General features: G+C 43.2%; 1 protein-coding gene across 2 annotated transcripts; it reads right to left on the bottom strand.

Annotated features, from left to right (window-relative positions):
- Nucleotides 1-3025: 3025 nt before the first annotated feature.
- On the bottom strand, nucleotides 3026-14131 carry LOC124000585. 2 transcript variants are annotated; one of them, XM_046307078.1, is made up of 7 exons: nucleotides 13741-14131; nucleotides 13515-13613; nucleotides 12819-12881; nucleotides 12604-12709; nucleotides 12121-12392; nucleotides 11188-11374; nucleotides 3026-3785 (listed from the first exon to the last, which is right to left on the bottom strand). In XM_046307078.1, exons 1-7 carry the CDS (start codon nucleotides 13855-13857, stop codon nucleotides 3619-3621), a joined length of 1011 nt encoding a protein of 336 aa, XP_046163034.1. In that variant the 5' UTR covers nucleotides 13858-14131; the 3' UTR covers nucleotides 3026-3618. The 2 variants fall into 2 exon arrangements, with proteins under 2 accessions (XP_046163034.1, XP_046163035.1); XM_046307079.1 differs by having other exon boundaries at nucleotides 12819-12878; nucleotides 13741-14128.
- Nucleotides 14132-15058: the final 927 nt, after the last annotated feature.

The following is a 15058-nucleotide window of genomic DNA, read 5'->3' as shown; positions in this document are numbered from 1 at the left end:
AGTCACACGTCAATTCCTTTATTCTACCCTCTCGTTTATTCTAACCCTTTTGTTTGTTTCTCAGAGAGAGAGCGAGGCCATTAAATTGAGCAGAGGAGCGCATCACTAGCCATTCAATCATGTAGACCAGACCCGTTTCCCTAGGAGCCTTACGCTGTTCTGTTCCGCACACTAGCCTATATCCTCATTGGGACTTGAGGAAAATTACCCCATCTCAACAACATTATCCTGCATTGCTGTGATGACTGTACGGCGCCAATGTTGTTGTGACATCACAGGACTCTGGTTTGTCTGCTGAATATCATGTGAAATGAATAAGATAGTAGTGCCAGCGTGGATGACTGGGCAGCTACCGTGTTAGCCACTCTTATCAGTGTTATTAGATTCCATACAGTCCTATTTCTGAGTACTGTAACACCTGTAAGCCTCTCTATTCTCTGTCTATGGGACACATCACACTTGAGGACATTGGGAAAGCATGTGTTCTCTAAACAGCCTGACTGGCCACATACACTCACTGGAATAAAGCGGATTTGAAGAAATATTGCTCATAGCTTACAGCATTCTTGAGCAGAGAACAACTTCAAATCCTAACTGTAACAGTTGTACATTAATATTACAGAGGAAAACTATTTTCTCCAGAGCTACAAATCTAAAATACTTTGTTGGAAGAAATGTATTGTTGGCAAACTACTCACAACAAAGGCACATCATTATTCTGTCAATTAGACAGTCTATTTTCCCACAGAAATATTTGTCTGCGGTTTGACAGAGATGGAAGATGAACGTAAAGTAAACACGGCGCGTGGGCTGTGTGTGTGTGGCACTGTGGGTACCCTGGCACCCTGCGTTCCAAGGCATTATGGGATATGTTTGCTTACCACCAGAAACGTGGCATAAATGATATATTAAAAATCACAGCAGGGGAAAGACACTCAATTCACTTTTAAGGCAATCTGTTTCCCTCCCTGCTGTTTCCGACCCAGTTCAGGGAGAGAGCCATGGTAAGGTTATACATCTCTATGGCCACCACGGTTTAGAGAAGAGGGGCTTGAAGGGGCCACGGTTATCTAGGCCCGATCGTTACCTTAGGAGAAACCTCTGCCTCCTTTAATTGAGAGATGACTATCTAGATGTTAGATGGTCTCAAAGATCTACTGAAAGAGAAGATCTCTGTATCACAAATGAATATTTATGGTGTCACAGAGCAATGCATTGAGTAGTATAATACAGTGGTGTACAATTCTTTAAAGTACTACTTAAGTTGTTTTTTGGGGGTATCTGTACTTTACTTTATTCTTTAACAACTTTTACTTTTACTTCACTACATTCCTAAAGAAAATTCTGTACTTTTTACACCATACATTTTCCCTGACACTCAAAATGACAGAAAATGGTCCAATTCGCACACTTATCAGAACATCCCTGGTCATCCCTACTGCCTCTGATCTGGCGGACTCACTAAACACAAATGCTATGTTTTTGAATAATGTCTGAGTGTTCGAGTGTGACCGTGGCTATCCGTAAATTTAAAAAATCAAGACAATTGTGCCGTCTCGTTTGCTTAATATAAGGAATTTTAAATTATTTGTACTTTTACTTTTGATACTTAAATATATTGGAGCAATTACATTTACTTTTGTAATGATACTTAAGTATATTTAGACTTTTACTCAAGTACTATTTTACTGGGTGACTTTCACTTTTACTTGAGTCATTTTATATGAAGGTATCTTTACTTCTGAGAATTGAGCACTTTTCCCACCACTGGCATAATAAATATGTTCAAGATATAAAGCAACATCTTTTATGAGTTGCTGAGACAATGACAGGATCACACTTCGGTCATGGATACTGCAGGACAGAGACACAGTGGCAAAACAACGCAGATGCACATAACATCCACAGAAAGGGGTTAGATGACAGGAAACAGACTTGATTATTGCACTGGCTCTAGGCACACTCGCTGGACTTTACACACATACACTCACAGACACAAAACACGTACACGAATACATATTGACGCCACACACAAACACACACTTTCATACTGCTCATAAACGCCGCCGCTACTTCTGCTTATCTATCCTGATTGCCTAGTCACTTTTACCCCTACCTACATGTCATATTACCTTAATTACCTCAACTACCTCCTACCCCCTCCCCTGCACATTGAGTCAGTACCACGCCCCTAGTACATAGCCCCGCTATTGTCATTTTATTGTATTACCAATTCATTTTTTGCTAATACAAATTCTAGTAAGCATTTCCCGGTAAAGTCTACACCCGTCGTATGCGGTGCATGTGACAAATATAATTTGATTTGATGGCTGAGATAACTGATTGTCTAAAAAAGACACACTCCCTTGTCCAACCCAGGTCTAAATAAAAGCCTGCTCCTACACAAACCATTGTCACACACTTATCTGCAGTGGTATTGACACCTAAAATGGATTAGCTTCATGCAGCACAGATGATGATGGAGCAGATTTGTGGGGTACATGCGTCTTGTCTTGAGTGTGTGTGTGTGTGTGTGTGTGGGATAAGAGAGATAGGACAGGGTTGTATTGATTATGGAGCATATGTGGTTCCCACGCCATCCTTTGTTCCCGGTGGGAAGGCTTTCCGTTGTGGGTCTTTTGTGAGGAGCACAGCTGGTGAGTGAGGACCAGGCTGGGTTCCTCTGAGGACCTGGGGGAAACTCTTGTTCGTCCTGGGGCTTCAGGAAGAACACAGGTCCTTTTGAAAGATTGGTCATTGGTCTCCAGTTGCATTGGCATGGTTGTTAGGTAATAATTAGGCGTTCATTTTGATGCACCATACAACGTAAAGAGTAATCATTAGAAAAGGGTGGGTTAGATCTCTTCATATTAAAATCATTTCAATGTTATGTTTTATAAGATACCATAGATATAAAAACGAAGATATTTCTAAAATGTCTTGAGGGTATTACTGCTATGATAACATGAAGTGTAAGTATCAGTTCTAGAATACTTTTTTTATTTATTTAAAAAGCACAATGATGCTTTGGGGAAAAACAAAATCATTTTTTATTCAGCAACATTGTAATTAATTCAATACTAAGGCTAGGTTCATTTCACGAGGTCAATGACAGTACTGTAAATCAAACTGAAGTGACACAGAGTGCAGCGCAGCTTCACTGACGGCTGTGTTGTCGACTTCCCTACAGAGCACCGACTGACTGCCACCTCCTTCAGAGAAACAAGAGTACGGAACTTGGATACAAATCACTTGCCATCTACTAGGCCTACTACTGCTGGCTGGCTAGCTGAGGCTTGAGAACGATGCCAGAGGGCAGAGGAAGAATAAGCTACAGTATCATCTAACTTCACCTGAGCAGTAACTAGTCTCGATCAGACTGGAGTCCATAACACTTCCCCTGGAATGATCACGTTGTCAGACAAATAGACTCCTCCCTCACTAACCTATTTCTCTCCCGGACCAGAGACATGGCTGGGAATGGACAGACAAACAGATAGACTAGACTGGTGTTGATAAGGCTGCTCCATTTTGGTTCCCTCTCACAGCAGTTATTATGTGAGTCTCCCTCCCATAATTGCACTTTAACCTGGACAGGGACGGGGCACTTCACTCCCCTTAGATGTAGAAAGTACTCTCCGCCCCTTCTGACCCGGCCTCTGGCTCCACCTTCACGGCCAGATGAGGCTTCTTGCGGAGCCGCTTGGCTTCGTTCTGCAGCTTCTGGCGGATGTAGCCCTTGATCTCCGAGTCCGTCTTCCCTGGGAAGTAGTGCTGCACCGCTCCTGTGGGTGATAGGTCAAAGGTCAGAAACCTATAGAGAGGTAAAGTTATCATTACTTGGAAATAACAAGGACATTGCCATTAAGGGGTTCCACCATTTTAAAGTAGTCAACTGCGTGGGGATTCCTATGGGTTGGGGGCGATCCGCCAATGATCAGAGCATTGTCAAATCAAATTAAATTGTATTTGTCACATGAGCTGAATACAACCTTACTGTGAAACGCATACGTAACCAACAATGTAGTTGGTTAAGAAAATATTTACTAAATAAACTAGTAACACAAGAAAATGACATAACAATAACGAGGCTATATACAGGGGGTACCTGTACCGAGTAGATGCGCGGGGATATAGGTTAGTCAAGGCAATTTGTAAAGTGACTATGCATAGATAATAAAAAACGAGTGCCATCAGTGTAAAAACAGAGGTGAGACAGAAGCGGTTAAGGAGCATTTTGGTCCTAGACTTGGCGCTCCTGTACAGCTCGCCATGCGGTAGCAGAGAGAAAGGTCTATGACTTAGGTGACTGGAGTCTTTGCCAATTCTTTGGGCCTTCCTCTGACACGGCATAGTATATAGGTTCTGGATGGCAGGAAGCTTGTCCCCAGTGATGTACTGGGCCATATGCACTATACTCTGCAGCGCCTTACGGTCAGGTACCAGGCAGTTGCCAGGCGGTGATGCAACCGGTCAGGATGCTCTCGATGGTGCAGCTGTATAACTTTTTGTGACTCTGGAGGCCAAATGTCCTGAGGGGGAAAAAAGGTGTTGTCGTGCTCTCTTCACAACTGTTTTGGTGTGTTTGGACCATGATAGTTAATTGGTGATGTGGACACCAAGGAACTTGAAACTCTCGACCCGCTCCACTTCAGCCCCGTCGATGCTCGTGATGAGCATTGTTTGGCGCATTGGTGTCTTCTGCAAATTGTTTTGTCTAGCTTGTAAATGGCTTTAAGCTACAGTGCCTTGCGAAAGTATTCGACCCCCTTGAACTTTGCGACTTTTTGTCACATTTCAGGCTTCAAACATAAAGATATAAAACTGTATTTTTTTTGTGAAGAATCAACAACAAGTGGGACACAATCATGAAGTGGAACGACATTTATTGGATATTTCAAACTTTTTTAACAAATCAAAAACTGAAAAATTGGGCGTGCAAGATTATTCAGCCCCTTTACTTTCAGTGCAGCAAACTCTCTCCAGAAGTTCAGTGAGGATCTCTGAATGATCCAATGTTGACCTAAATGACTAATGATGATAAATACAATCCACCTGTGTGTAATCAAGTCTCCGTATAAATGCACCTGCACTGTGATAGTCTCAGAGGTCTGTTAAAAGCGCAGAGAGCATCATGAAGAACGAGGAACACACCAGGCAGGTCCGAGATACTGTTGTGAAGAAGTTTAAAGCCGGATTTGGATACAAAAAGATTTCCCAAGCTTTAAACATCCCAAGGAGCACTGTGCAAGCGATAATATTTAAATGGAAGGAGTATCAGACCACTGCAAATCTACCAAGACCTGGCCGTCCCTCTAAACTTTCAGCTCACACAAGGAGAAGACTGATCAGAGATGCAGCCATGATCACTCTGGATGAACTGCAGAGATCTACAGCTGAGGTGGGAGACTCTGTCCATAGGACAACAATCAGTCGTATATTGCACAGATCTGGCCTTTATGGAAGAGTGGCAAGAAGAAAGCCATTTCTTAAAGATATCCATAAAAAGTGTAGTTTAAAGTTTACCACAAGCCACCAGGGAGACACACCAAACATGTGGAAGAAGGTGCTCTGGTCAGATGAAACCAAAATTGAACTTTTTGGCAACAATGTAAAATGTTATGTTTGGCGTAAAAGCAACACAGCTCATCACCCTGAACACACCATCCCCACTGTCAAACATGGTGGTGGCAGCATCATGGTTTGGGCCTGCTTTTCTTCAGCAGGGACAGGGAAGATGGTTAAAATTGATGGGAAGATGGATGGAGCCAAATACAGGACCATTCTGGAAGAAAACCTGATGGAGTCTGCAAAAGACCTGAGACTGGGACGGAGATTGGTCTTCCAACAAGACAGTGATCCAAAACATAAAGCAAAATCTACAATGGAATGGTTCAAAAATAAACATATCCAGGTGTTAGAATGGCCAAGTCAAAGTCCAGACCTGAATCCAATCGAGAATCTGTGGAAAGAACTGAAAACTGCTGTTTACAAATGCTCTCCATCCAACCTCGCTGAGCTCGAGCTGTTTTGCAAGGAGGAATGGGAAAAAATGTCAGTCTCTCGATGTGCAAAACTGATAGAGACATACCCCAAGCGACTTACAGCTGTAATCGCAGCAAAAGGTGGCGCTACAAAGTATTAACTTAAGGGGGCTGAATAATTTTGCACGCCCAATTTTTCAGTTTTTGATTTGTTAAAAAAGTTTGAAATATCCAATAAATGTCGTTCCACTTCATGATTGTGTCCCACTTGTTGTTGATTCTTCACAAAAAAATACAGTTTTATATCTTTATGTTTGAAGCCTGAGATGTGGCAAAAGGTCGCAAAGTTCAAGGGGGCCGAATACTTTCGCAAGGCACTGTATATCACCGCCATCTAGTGGGCACAATAAATGAATGACAAGATTAGGTTCAAGACTCCAGCACTGCAGGTGTGGATAAATCACCAATATTAGTTTTACGCTTTTCTTCAAACACCAAACTCATCAAAAATCTTTCAAATGGTGATAGACTCAATGGCGCTGCCCATGTTGTCAGATGCTAAAATAGCACAGATACAAAGGTGAGATCTTTATACATCTCTAAGCCTGTACCTAGAATACCGTGGTCTACAAACGGCAGTTCGGGTCCCGACAATGGCAGATTAGAAGTCAAACAGAAATAACAACACTGTTACCGTAGTCATTAAGCAGACAACCTTGTCCAGATCGACTTACAGTCCCTGCATTCAACTAACTTTGATAGGAAGGTATGAAGTTCATGTGAAAAGTATTTCCATTGTAGCATGAGGTAAGTGCGGGAAGTGTTCAACTGCCATATGGGGGCGTGACTAGCTGTTATGAGGGGATGTGTTTAGCTGTTATGAGGGGATGTGACTAGCTGTTATGAGGGGATGTGACTAGCTGTTATGAGGGGATGTGACTAGCTGTTATGAGGGGATGTGACTAGCTGTTATGAGGGGATGTGACTAGCTGTTATGAGGGGATGTGACTAGCTGTTATGAGGGGGTGTGACTAGCTGGGGTGTGACTAGCTGTTATGAGGGGATGTGACTAGCTGTTATGAGGGGATGTGACTAGCTGTTATGAGGGGATGTGACTAGCTGTTATGAGGGGATGTGACTAGCTGTTATGAGGGGATGTGACTAGCTGTTATGAGGGGGTGTGACTAGCTGTTATTAGGGGGTGTGACTAGCTGTTATGAGGGGATGTGACTAGCTGTTATGAGGGATGTGACTAGCTGTTATTAGGGGTGTGACTAGCTGTTATGAGGGGATGTGACTAGCTGTTATGAGGGGATGTGACTAGCTGTTATGAGGGGATGTGACTAGCTGTTATGAGGGGTGTGACTAGCTGTTATGAGGGGGTGTGACTAGCTGTTATGAGGGGGTGTGTTTAGCTGTTATGAGGGGATGTGACTAGCTGTTATGAGGGGGTGTGACTAGCTGTTATCAGGGGGTGTGACTAGCTGTTATGAGGGGGTGTGTTTAGCTGTTATTAGGGGGTGTGACTAGCTGTTATGAGGGGATGTGACTAGCTGTTATGAGGGGATGTGACTAGCTGTTATGAGGGGATGTGTTTTGCTGTTATGACTGGAGGTGTTTTGCTGTTATGAGGGGATGTGTTTAGCTGTTATGAGGGAATGTGTTTAGCTGTTATGAGGGGGATGTGTTTAGCTGTTATGAGGGGGATGTGTTTTGCTGTTATGAGGGGAGGTGTTTAGCTGTTATGAGGGGGATGTGTTTTGCTGTTATGGGGGGGTGTGTCTAGCTGTTATGAGGGGGATGTGTTTAGCTGTTATGAGGGGGATGTGTTTAGCTGTTATGAGGGGGATGTGTTTAGCTGTTATGAGGGGGATGTGTTTAGCTGTTATGAGGGGGATGTGTTTTGCTGTTATGAGGGGGATGTGTTTTGCTGTTATGAGGGGGTGTGTCTAGCTGTTATGAGGGGGATGTGTTTAGCTGTTATGAGGGGGATGTGTTTTGCTGTTATGAGGGGGGTGTGTTTAGCTGTTATGAGTGGATGTGTTTAGCTGTTATGAGTGGATGTGTTTAGCTGTTATGAGTGGAGGTGTTTAGCTGTTATGAGTGGATGTGTTTAGCTGTTATGAGTGGATGTGTTTAGCTGTTATGAGGGGATGTGTTTAGCTGTTATGAGGGGATGTGTTTAGCTGTTATGGGTGGATGTGTTTTGCTGTTATGAGTGGATGTGTTTAGCTGTTATGAGTGGATGTGTTTAGCTGTTATGAGGGGGGTGTGTTTAGCTGTTATGAGTGGATGTGTTTAGCTGTTATGAGTGGAGGTGTTTTGCTGTTATGAGTGGAGGTGTTTTGCTGTTATGAGTGGAGGTATTTTGCTGTTATGAGTGGAGGTGTTTAGCTGTTATGAGGGGATGTGTTTTGCTGTTATGAGGGGATGTGTTTTGCTGTTATGAGGGGGTGTGTCTAGCTGTTATGAGGGGGATGTGTTTAGCTGTTATGAGGGGGATGTGTTTAGCTGTTATGAGGGGGATGTGTTTTGCTGTTATGAGGGGGATGTGTTTTGCTGTTATGGGGGTGTGTGTCTAGCTGTTATGAGGGGGATGTGTTTAGCTGTTATGAGGGGGATGTGTTTAGCTGTTATGAGGGGGATGTGTTTAGCTGTTATGAGGGGGATGTGTTTAGCTGTTATGAGGGGGATGTGTTTTGCTGTTATGAGGGGGTGTGTTTAGCTGTTATGAGGGGGATGTGTTTAGCTGTTATGAGCTGGGGATGTGTTTAGCTGTTATGAGGGGGATGTGTTTTGCTGTTATGAGGGGGATGTGTTTAGCTGTTATGAGGGGGATGTGTTTAGCTGTTATGAGGGGGATGTGTTTAGCTGTTATGAGGGGATGTGTTTTGCTGTTATGAGGGGGTGTGTTTAGCTGTTATGAGGGGGATGTGTTTAGCTGTTATGAGGGGGATGTGTTTTGCTGTTATGAGGGGATGTGTTTTGCTGTTATGAGTGGATGTGTTTAGCTGTTATGAGGGGATGTGTTTTGCTGTTATGAGGGGATGTGTTTTTTTCTGTTATGATGGGATGTGTTTTGCTGTTATGAGGGGATGTGTTTTGCTGTTATGAGGGGATGTGTTTCGCTGTTATGAGGGGATGTGTTTTGCTGTTATGAGGGGATGTGTTTTGCTGTTATGAGGAGATGTGTTTAGCTGTTATGAGGGGATGTGTTTTGCTGTTATGAGGGGATGTGTTTTGCTGTCATGAGGGGATGTGTTTTGCTGTTATGAGGGGGATGTGTTTTGCTGTTATGAGGGGATGTGTTTAGCTGTTATGAGTGGAGGTGTTTAGCTGTTATGAGTGGATGTGTTTAGCTGTTATGAGTGGATGTGTTTAGCTGTTATGAGTGGATGTGTTTTGCTGTTATGAGGGGGTGTGTTTTGCTGTTATGAGGAGATGTGTTTTGCTGTTATGATGGGATGTGTTTAGCTGTTATGAGGGGATGTGTTTAGCTGTTATGAGCTGTGATGTGTTTTGCTGTCATGAGGGGATGTGTTTTGCTGTTATGAGGGGATGTGTTTTGCTGTTTGATGGATGTGGGATGTGTTTTGCTGTTTATGATGTGTTTGCTGGATGTGTTTTGCTGTTATGAGGGGATGTGTTTTGCTGTTATGAGGGATGTGTTTTGCTGTTATGAGTGGATGTGTTTTGCTGTTATGAGGGGATGTGTTTAGCTGTTATGAGGGGATGTGTTTTGCTGTTATGAGTGGATGTGTTTAGCTGTTATGAGTGGATGTGTTTAGCTGTTATGAGGGGATGTGTTTTGCTGTTATGAGTGGAGGTGTTTTGCTGTTATGAGTGAATGTGTTTAGCTGTTTTGAGGGGGATGTGTTTTGCTGTTATGAGTGGATGTGTTTTGCTGTTATGAGTGGATGTGTTTAGCTGTTATGAGGGGATGTGTTTTGCTGTTATGACTGGAGGTGTTTTACTGTTATGAGTGGATGTGTTTAGCTGTTATGAGTGGATGTGTTTAGCTGTTATGAGGTGGGTGTGTTTAGCTGTTATGAGTGGATGTGTTTAGCTGTTATGAGGGGGGATGTGTTTTACTGTTATGAGTGGATGTGTTTAGCTGTTATGAGGGGATGTGTTTAGCTGTTATGAGTGGATGTGTTTTGCTGTTATGAGTGGATGTGTTTAGCTGTTATGAGTGGATGTGTTTAGCTGTTATGAGTGGATGTGTCTAGCTGTTATGAGTGGGTGTGTTTAGCTGTTATGAGTGGATGTGTTTAGCTGTTATGAGGGGGTGTGTTTAGCTGTGTTTAGCTGTTATGAGTGGATGTGTTTAGCTGTTATGAGTGGATGTGTTTAGCTGTTATGAGTGGATGTGTTTAGCTGTTATGAGTGGATGTGTTTAGCTGTTATGAGTGGATGTGTTTAGCTGTTATGAGCTGGTGGATGTGTTTAGCTGTTATGATGTGGGTTAGGTGTTTAGCTGTTATGAGTGGATGTGTTTAGCTGGTGTCTAGCTGTTATGAGGGGAGGTGTTTAGCTGTTATGAGTGGAGTGGGTGTCTAGCTGTTATGAGGGGAGTGTGTTTAGCTGTTATGATGAGGGGAGGTGTTTAGCTGTTATGAGGGAGGTGTTTAGCTGTTATGAGGGGAGGTGTCTAGCTGTTATGAGGGGAGGTGTTTAGCTGTTATGAGCTGTTATGGGAGGTGTTTAGCTGTTATGAGGGAGGTGTCTAGCTGTTATGATGGGGAGGTGTTTAGCTGTTATGAGGGGAGGTGTTTAGCTGTTATGAGGGGAGGTGTCTAGCTGTTATGAGTGGAGGTGTCTAGCTGTTTAGGTGAGCTGTTATGGAGGTGTCTAGCTGTTATGAGTGGAGGTGTCTAGCTGTTATGAGGGGAGGTGTTTAGCTGTTATGAGTGGAGGGAGGTGTTTGAGGGGAGGTGCTGCTGTTATGAGGGGAGGTGTTTAGCTGTTATGAGGGGAGGTGTTTAGCTGTTATGAGGGGAGGTGTTTAGCTGTTATGAGGGGAGGTGTTTAGCTGTTATGAGGGGAGGTGTTTAGCTGTTATGAGGGGAGGTGTTTAGCTGTTATGAGGGGAGGTGTTTAGCTGTTATGAGGGGAGGTGTTTAGCTGTTATGAGGGGAGGTGTTTAGCTGTTATGAGGGGAGGTGTTTAGCTGTCTCAGGCTGCAGTACAGACGAGACCTTACTCAGTATTGCCTGGATCTCGTCTGCAGGCAGGGCAGGCTTGGGTTGGCCCCTCTTGTTGTTGACAATGCCGGAGATGGAGTGAGAGGCCAGGCAGTCCCTCTCATAGAGGCCCCGGAGCAGGTCATTGGTCAGCTTCTGGGCAGTGGTCCCCGTGTTACAGTGGTCAAGCAGCTCCGCAGTGATGAACTGAATAGTAAAAGACATTAGGTTGCACCTTTAAAATTGTACTGGCCCGTCCCATTTTAGAGATACAGTGGAGTCCGTAATTGTTGCACCCTTGATAATGATGAGAAAAAAAGACTGTACTTTAAAAAAAAAGACAAATACTCAGCTATATTTTAAGCTAAACATTTTTGCCGATTATATTATTTTATACTAATACAATTGCCCAGAGAAAGACATAGGGGTCAAAATGATTTTTGCTTCTTCTGTTCCTGGGGCCCTTGTTAAGGTCAACGGCATCATGATCTTTACCCAGTACCAAGACATTTTAGCCAAAAAAAACGTGGTTGCCAGGAGGCTGACACTTGGCCTTAAGGTGATCTTCCAGCAAGACAATAACCCCCAGCACTAATCGAAATTCACAAAGAAATGGTTAATTGACTGCAAGATCAACATTTCGCAATGGCCATCTCAGTCTCTGGACATGTCCCAATTTTTTGGGATACAATATAACTCAGTATTTGTATTATTTATTTCATACAGTCTATTTGGCTCATCTTTATCAAGGATGCCAAACATTATGGACCCGGCTGTATATTAGCATTCTGCTATAAGACAAAGACCAAAGGCCTATTCAGTCAACTTCAAAGAATAGATATCATTTTGCATATTGCATGACATCAAAAAGGACTCCTAGTACAGTTTTTAACCTCTCCTGAAAACATATGCTATATATTTTTGAAATCAAAGACATTTAAAGGGTTCGTCACCTCCTGATAGAGGGGTGGTCCGTTGATCTGGGAACCCCCCTCATGAGACCCCGGAGGGTATCCATTCTGGTGGGGGTGGGGGGGCTCTAGTTTGGCCGCCCAGCACCCGTTCAGCACCCCTGGAGAGGCCAGCAGGGCCGACGTTGTCATGGCACCACTCCTCACCAGGATCTCAGGCATGCTGGGAGATGTAGTTCTCCGGTCCGTGCTGCTCGACCACACCTCCGTCCTCTCGATCAGGGCCTCCAGGTTACGTGCCAACTTTCCACACGCTAGCATACCATAGTATAGTATGGCAGTCATTAGTATGAATCCCACAAAAATCCAAGAGATTAAAGCATCCTGGGTTGTTCTTAGGCACAGATCTAGGAACAGCATTTCCTCCCTGACTCCTGACCTTAATCATTAGCAGGGAAAATATAAAAATGAACTCAGATCAGTGTCTAGGGGCAACTTCCTCCTACTTCTCTTGCTGGCCCTCACCTGTGAGGCATCTGATTTGCTCCCTCAGGTTGTCCATCTCTCGCTGCATGCTCAGCACCATGGCAACCAGGTCAGCCTTCGAGCGTGACTGTAGGCCTCCGGGACCCTTGAGAGAAATTAAGAAGTCAAAAAGTCATACATAGAAGGTCTAAACCACAAGCAATCACTCACACACACGCACTCACGCACTCGCACACTGCCGTCATCCAGAGTACCTCTGCCATGAAGTCGCCATCCTCGATGCGTTCCACACTGGGGTTGTCTGACACTAGTACCTGCTTGGAGATAAGAAATGAATCATACAATTTGTCTCACTTATATGGAATTGTGGGTCAGTCAGTGTTTTTTAATTTGATTTGTTATATAATGTATTGTCAGCTATGGTCAAAATCATAGCTAGATTGAAACATCAGAACATCTCTCTTCATAAATTCTTATGTCTTGCCAAAAAATAAATAGAGTTTCATTGTAAAGCTATGATTCAGAATCCTTCTTTTATTTAGGAGTAGCAGCAACATGTTACTTGTTGCTGGCTTGGCTTGGCGTTCTTTTCACCACCTCCCCTTGCCAAACGTTTGTGCTCCCCTCTCCTCCTCTCCTCCTCGCTCCATCATTGAGATCAATGGCTGCCCCCACCATGCCTCTCTCTCATATTAGCGCCATTATGACAAAACACCGCTGAGAGGTGAATGCTCTCTGTGTCACTACTACTACAGCCTTGTGGCTTCCAAGTTGTAAAACCCTCAAGCGAGGAAGTGAGTTGCTATATTACGAACGTACAAATATGATTTATGACGGTCGGTCAAGATGCCCATATGATGCCATCATAATGAGCAGACGCGTGCCAACCCCGACAGATAATAGAGCAAACTTTGTCCCAAAAATATTATATGATAATAGTCGAGCCAAACCCTCGTTTTCAACTTCTGGAGAGCGGTGTTGCATGGTGGGTTCTCTTCTACGTTCTCTTTCACCGGGTGTGTGTGCTTTCTTCTCTTCTGCAGTCTGTGCTGTAATAGACAGTCCGGGTAGGGTAATTAGCGACATAAATCGTGAGCGACAAATACTCGCTCCTCACCGAATGGGCAGCTACTATATAAAGACCAGACTACAAATAACCAATAAACGTTTACGTACACATGGAGGCTGGCTGTGCGATGTCGTGATGCCAAAGTCTTCATATTTAGGGTCTTCCTCCTCCTCTTCTTCATATTCGAGGTCGAAAATGCGCTTTGCTATTGTTTTCCTTCTCATCTCTCTCCCATTATCCTTTTCCCCCGCTGAAACACTGGCTGCTTCTTGAACATGCTGGTCAATACACTGTGCTCGGCTCCCCGACTTTCGCGTCAATGCTGGGTAGGCACCCGCAGCAACCGTGGCGCGGGGAACAATATTTGTTACGGTTGTACTTATTGTAGCTCATTTAGTAGAACTGTATTCCACACACTTGATTTAATAAGCTATTTTTCGGTTTAATGTACCGTGGCATGACATGGCAAAGACTGCTCAAGATGAAAGCAGCAGTTATAGCTTTGGGCATGCTCATGACTTTCAAGTACATTTATTGTTTAATTATTTAACAATTATTTGAATGGGAGGGTGTGTTCGAAGAGATAACGTACACTATGTGGATTTCAATTCCATCACGATGCTATATGGTACTAGGGGGTAACAAGCCCTCCCTAAGAACAATGTTTAATTCTCTAAAAAAACACTGTCTAATTGCTGACACAAAAAAAGCTACGTTTGTGAAATAAAATGGTTTGTGGATGAAGATCATGCTTAGGCGAATAAACTATAAAGGGAAATAAATGGCTACAGTTTACACTTTTTTTGTTATTTCATTAAATTTAGTTTTTAGAAAAGGCGCATTTTTTTAAAGTACCGGGGTAACTCCTAGCAGTTTATGCTAACTAGATACCTGGCTAGCATTTACGGATAGTGAAGTTGCTAGCATAAACTAGCACTTACCGGGCTAGTCATTGTCTAAATGACAGGTAGAAACACATTCATAACCATAAAGGGGTAACTAGCCCCCAGGGGGCAGTTACCCCCTAGTAGAGGGAGGGGGTGGGTCGAGTTGCCCACAACACACTCATCCAACATATTACTGCTTTACTCAAGAAATATCTACATTTTTCTATTTAAACAAGTGGAGTATTTATCTTAAGGCTTTCCTTCTCCTATATTTAAAAAAATATACAGTACCAGTCAAAAGTTTGGACACACCTACACACAAGAGTTTTTCTTTATTTTGACTATTTTCTACATTGTATAATAATAGTGAAGACATCAAAAATATGGAATAACACATATGGAATCATGTAGTAATCAAAAAAGTTTAAAACAAATCAAAATATATTTTATATTTGAGATTCTTCAAACCATTTCATGCAAAAAAAGCAATTCCACATGTAAGAGTTAGATTTTCATGTGACATTTTTCCACATTTGAA

Source organism: Oncorhynchus gorbuscha, linkage group LG16 (assembly GCF_021184085.1).
Source record: "Oncorhynchus gorbuscha isolate QuinsamMale2020 ecotype Even-year linkage group LG16, OgorEven_v1.0, whole genome shotgun sequence".
NCBI lineage: Eukaryota > Metazoa > Chordata > Actinopteri > Salmoniformes > Salmonidae > Oncorhynchus > Oncorhynchus gorbuscha.
This window is presented reverse-complemented; position numbering and strand designations above follow the sequence as displayed.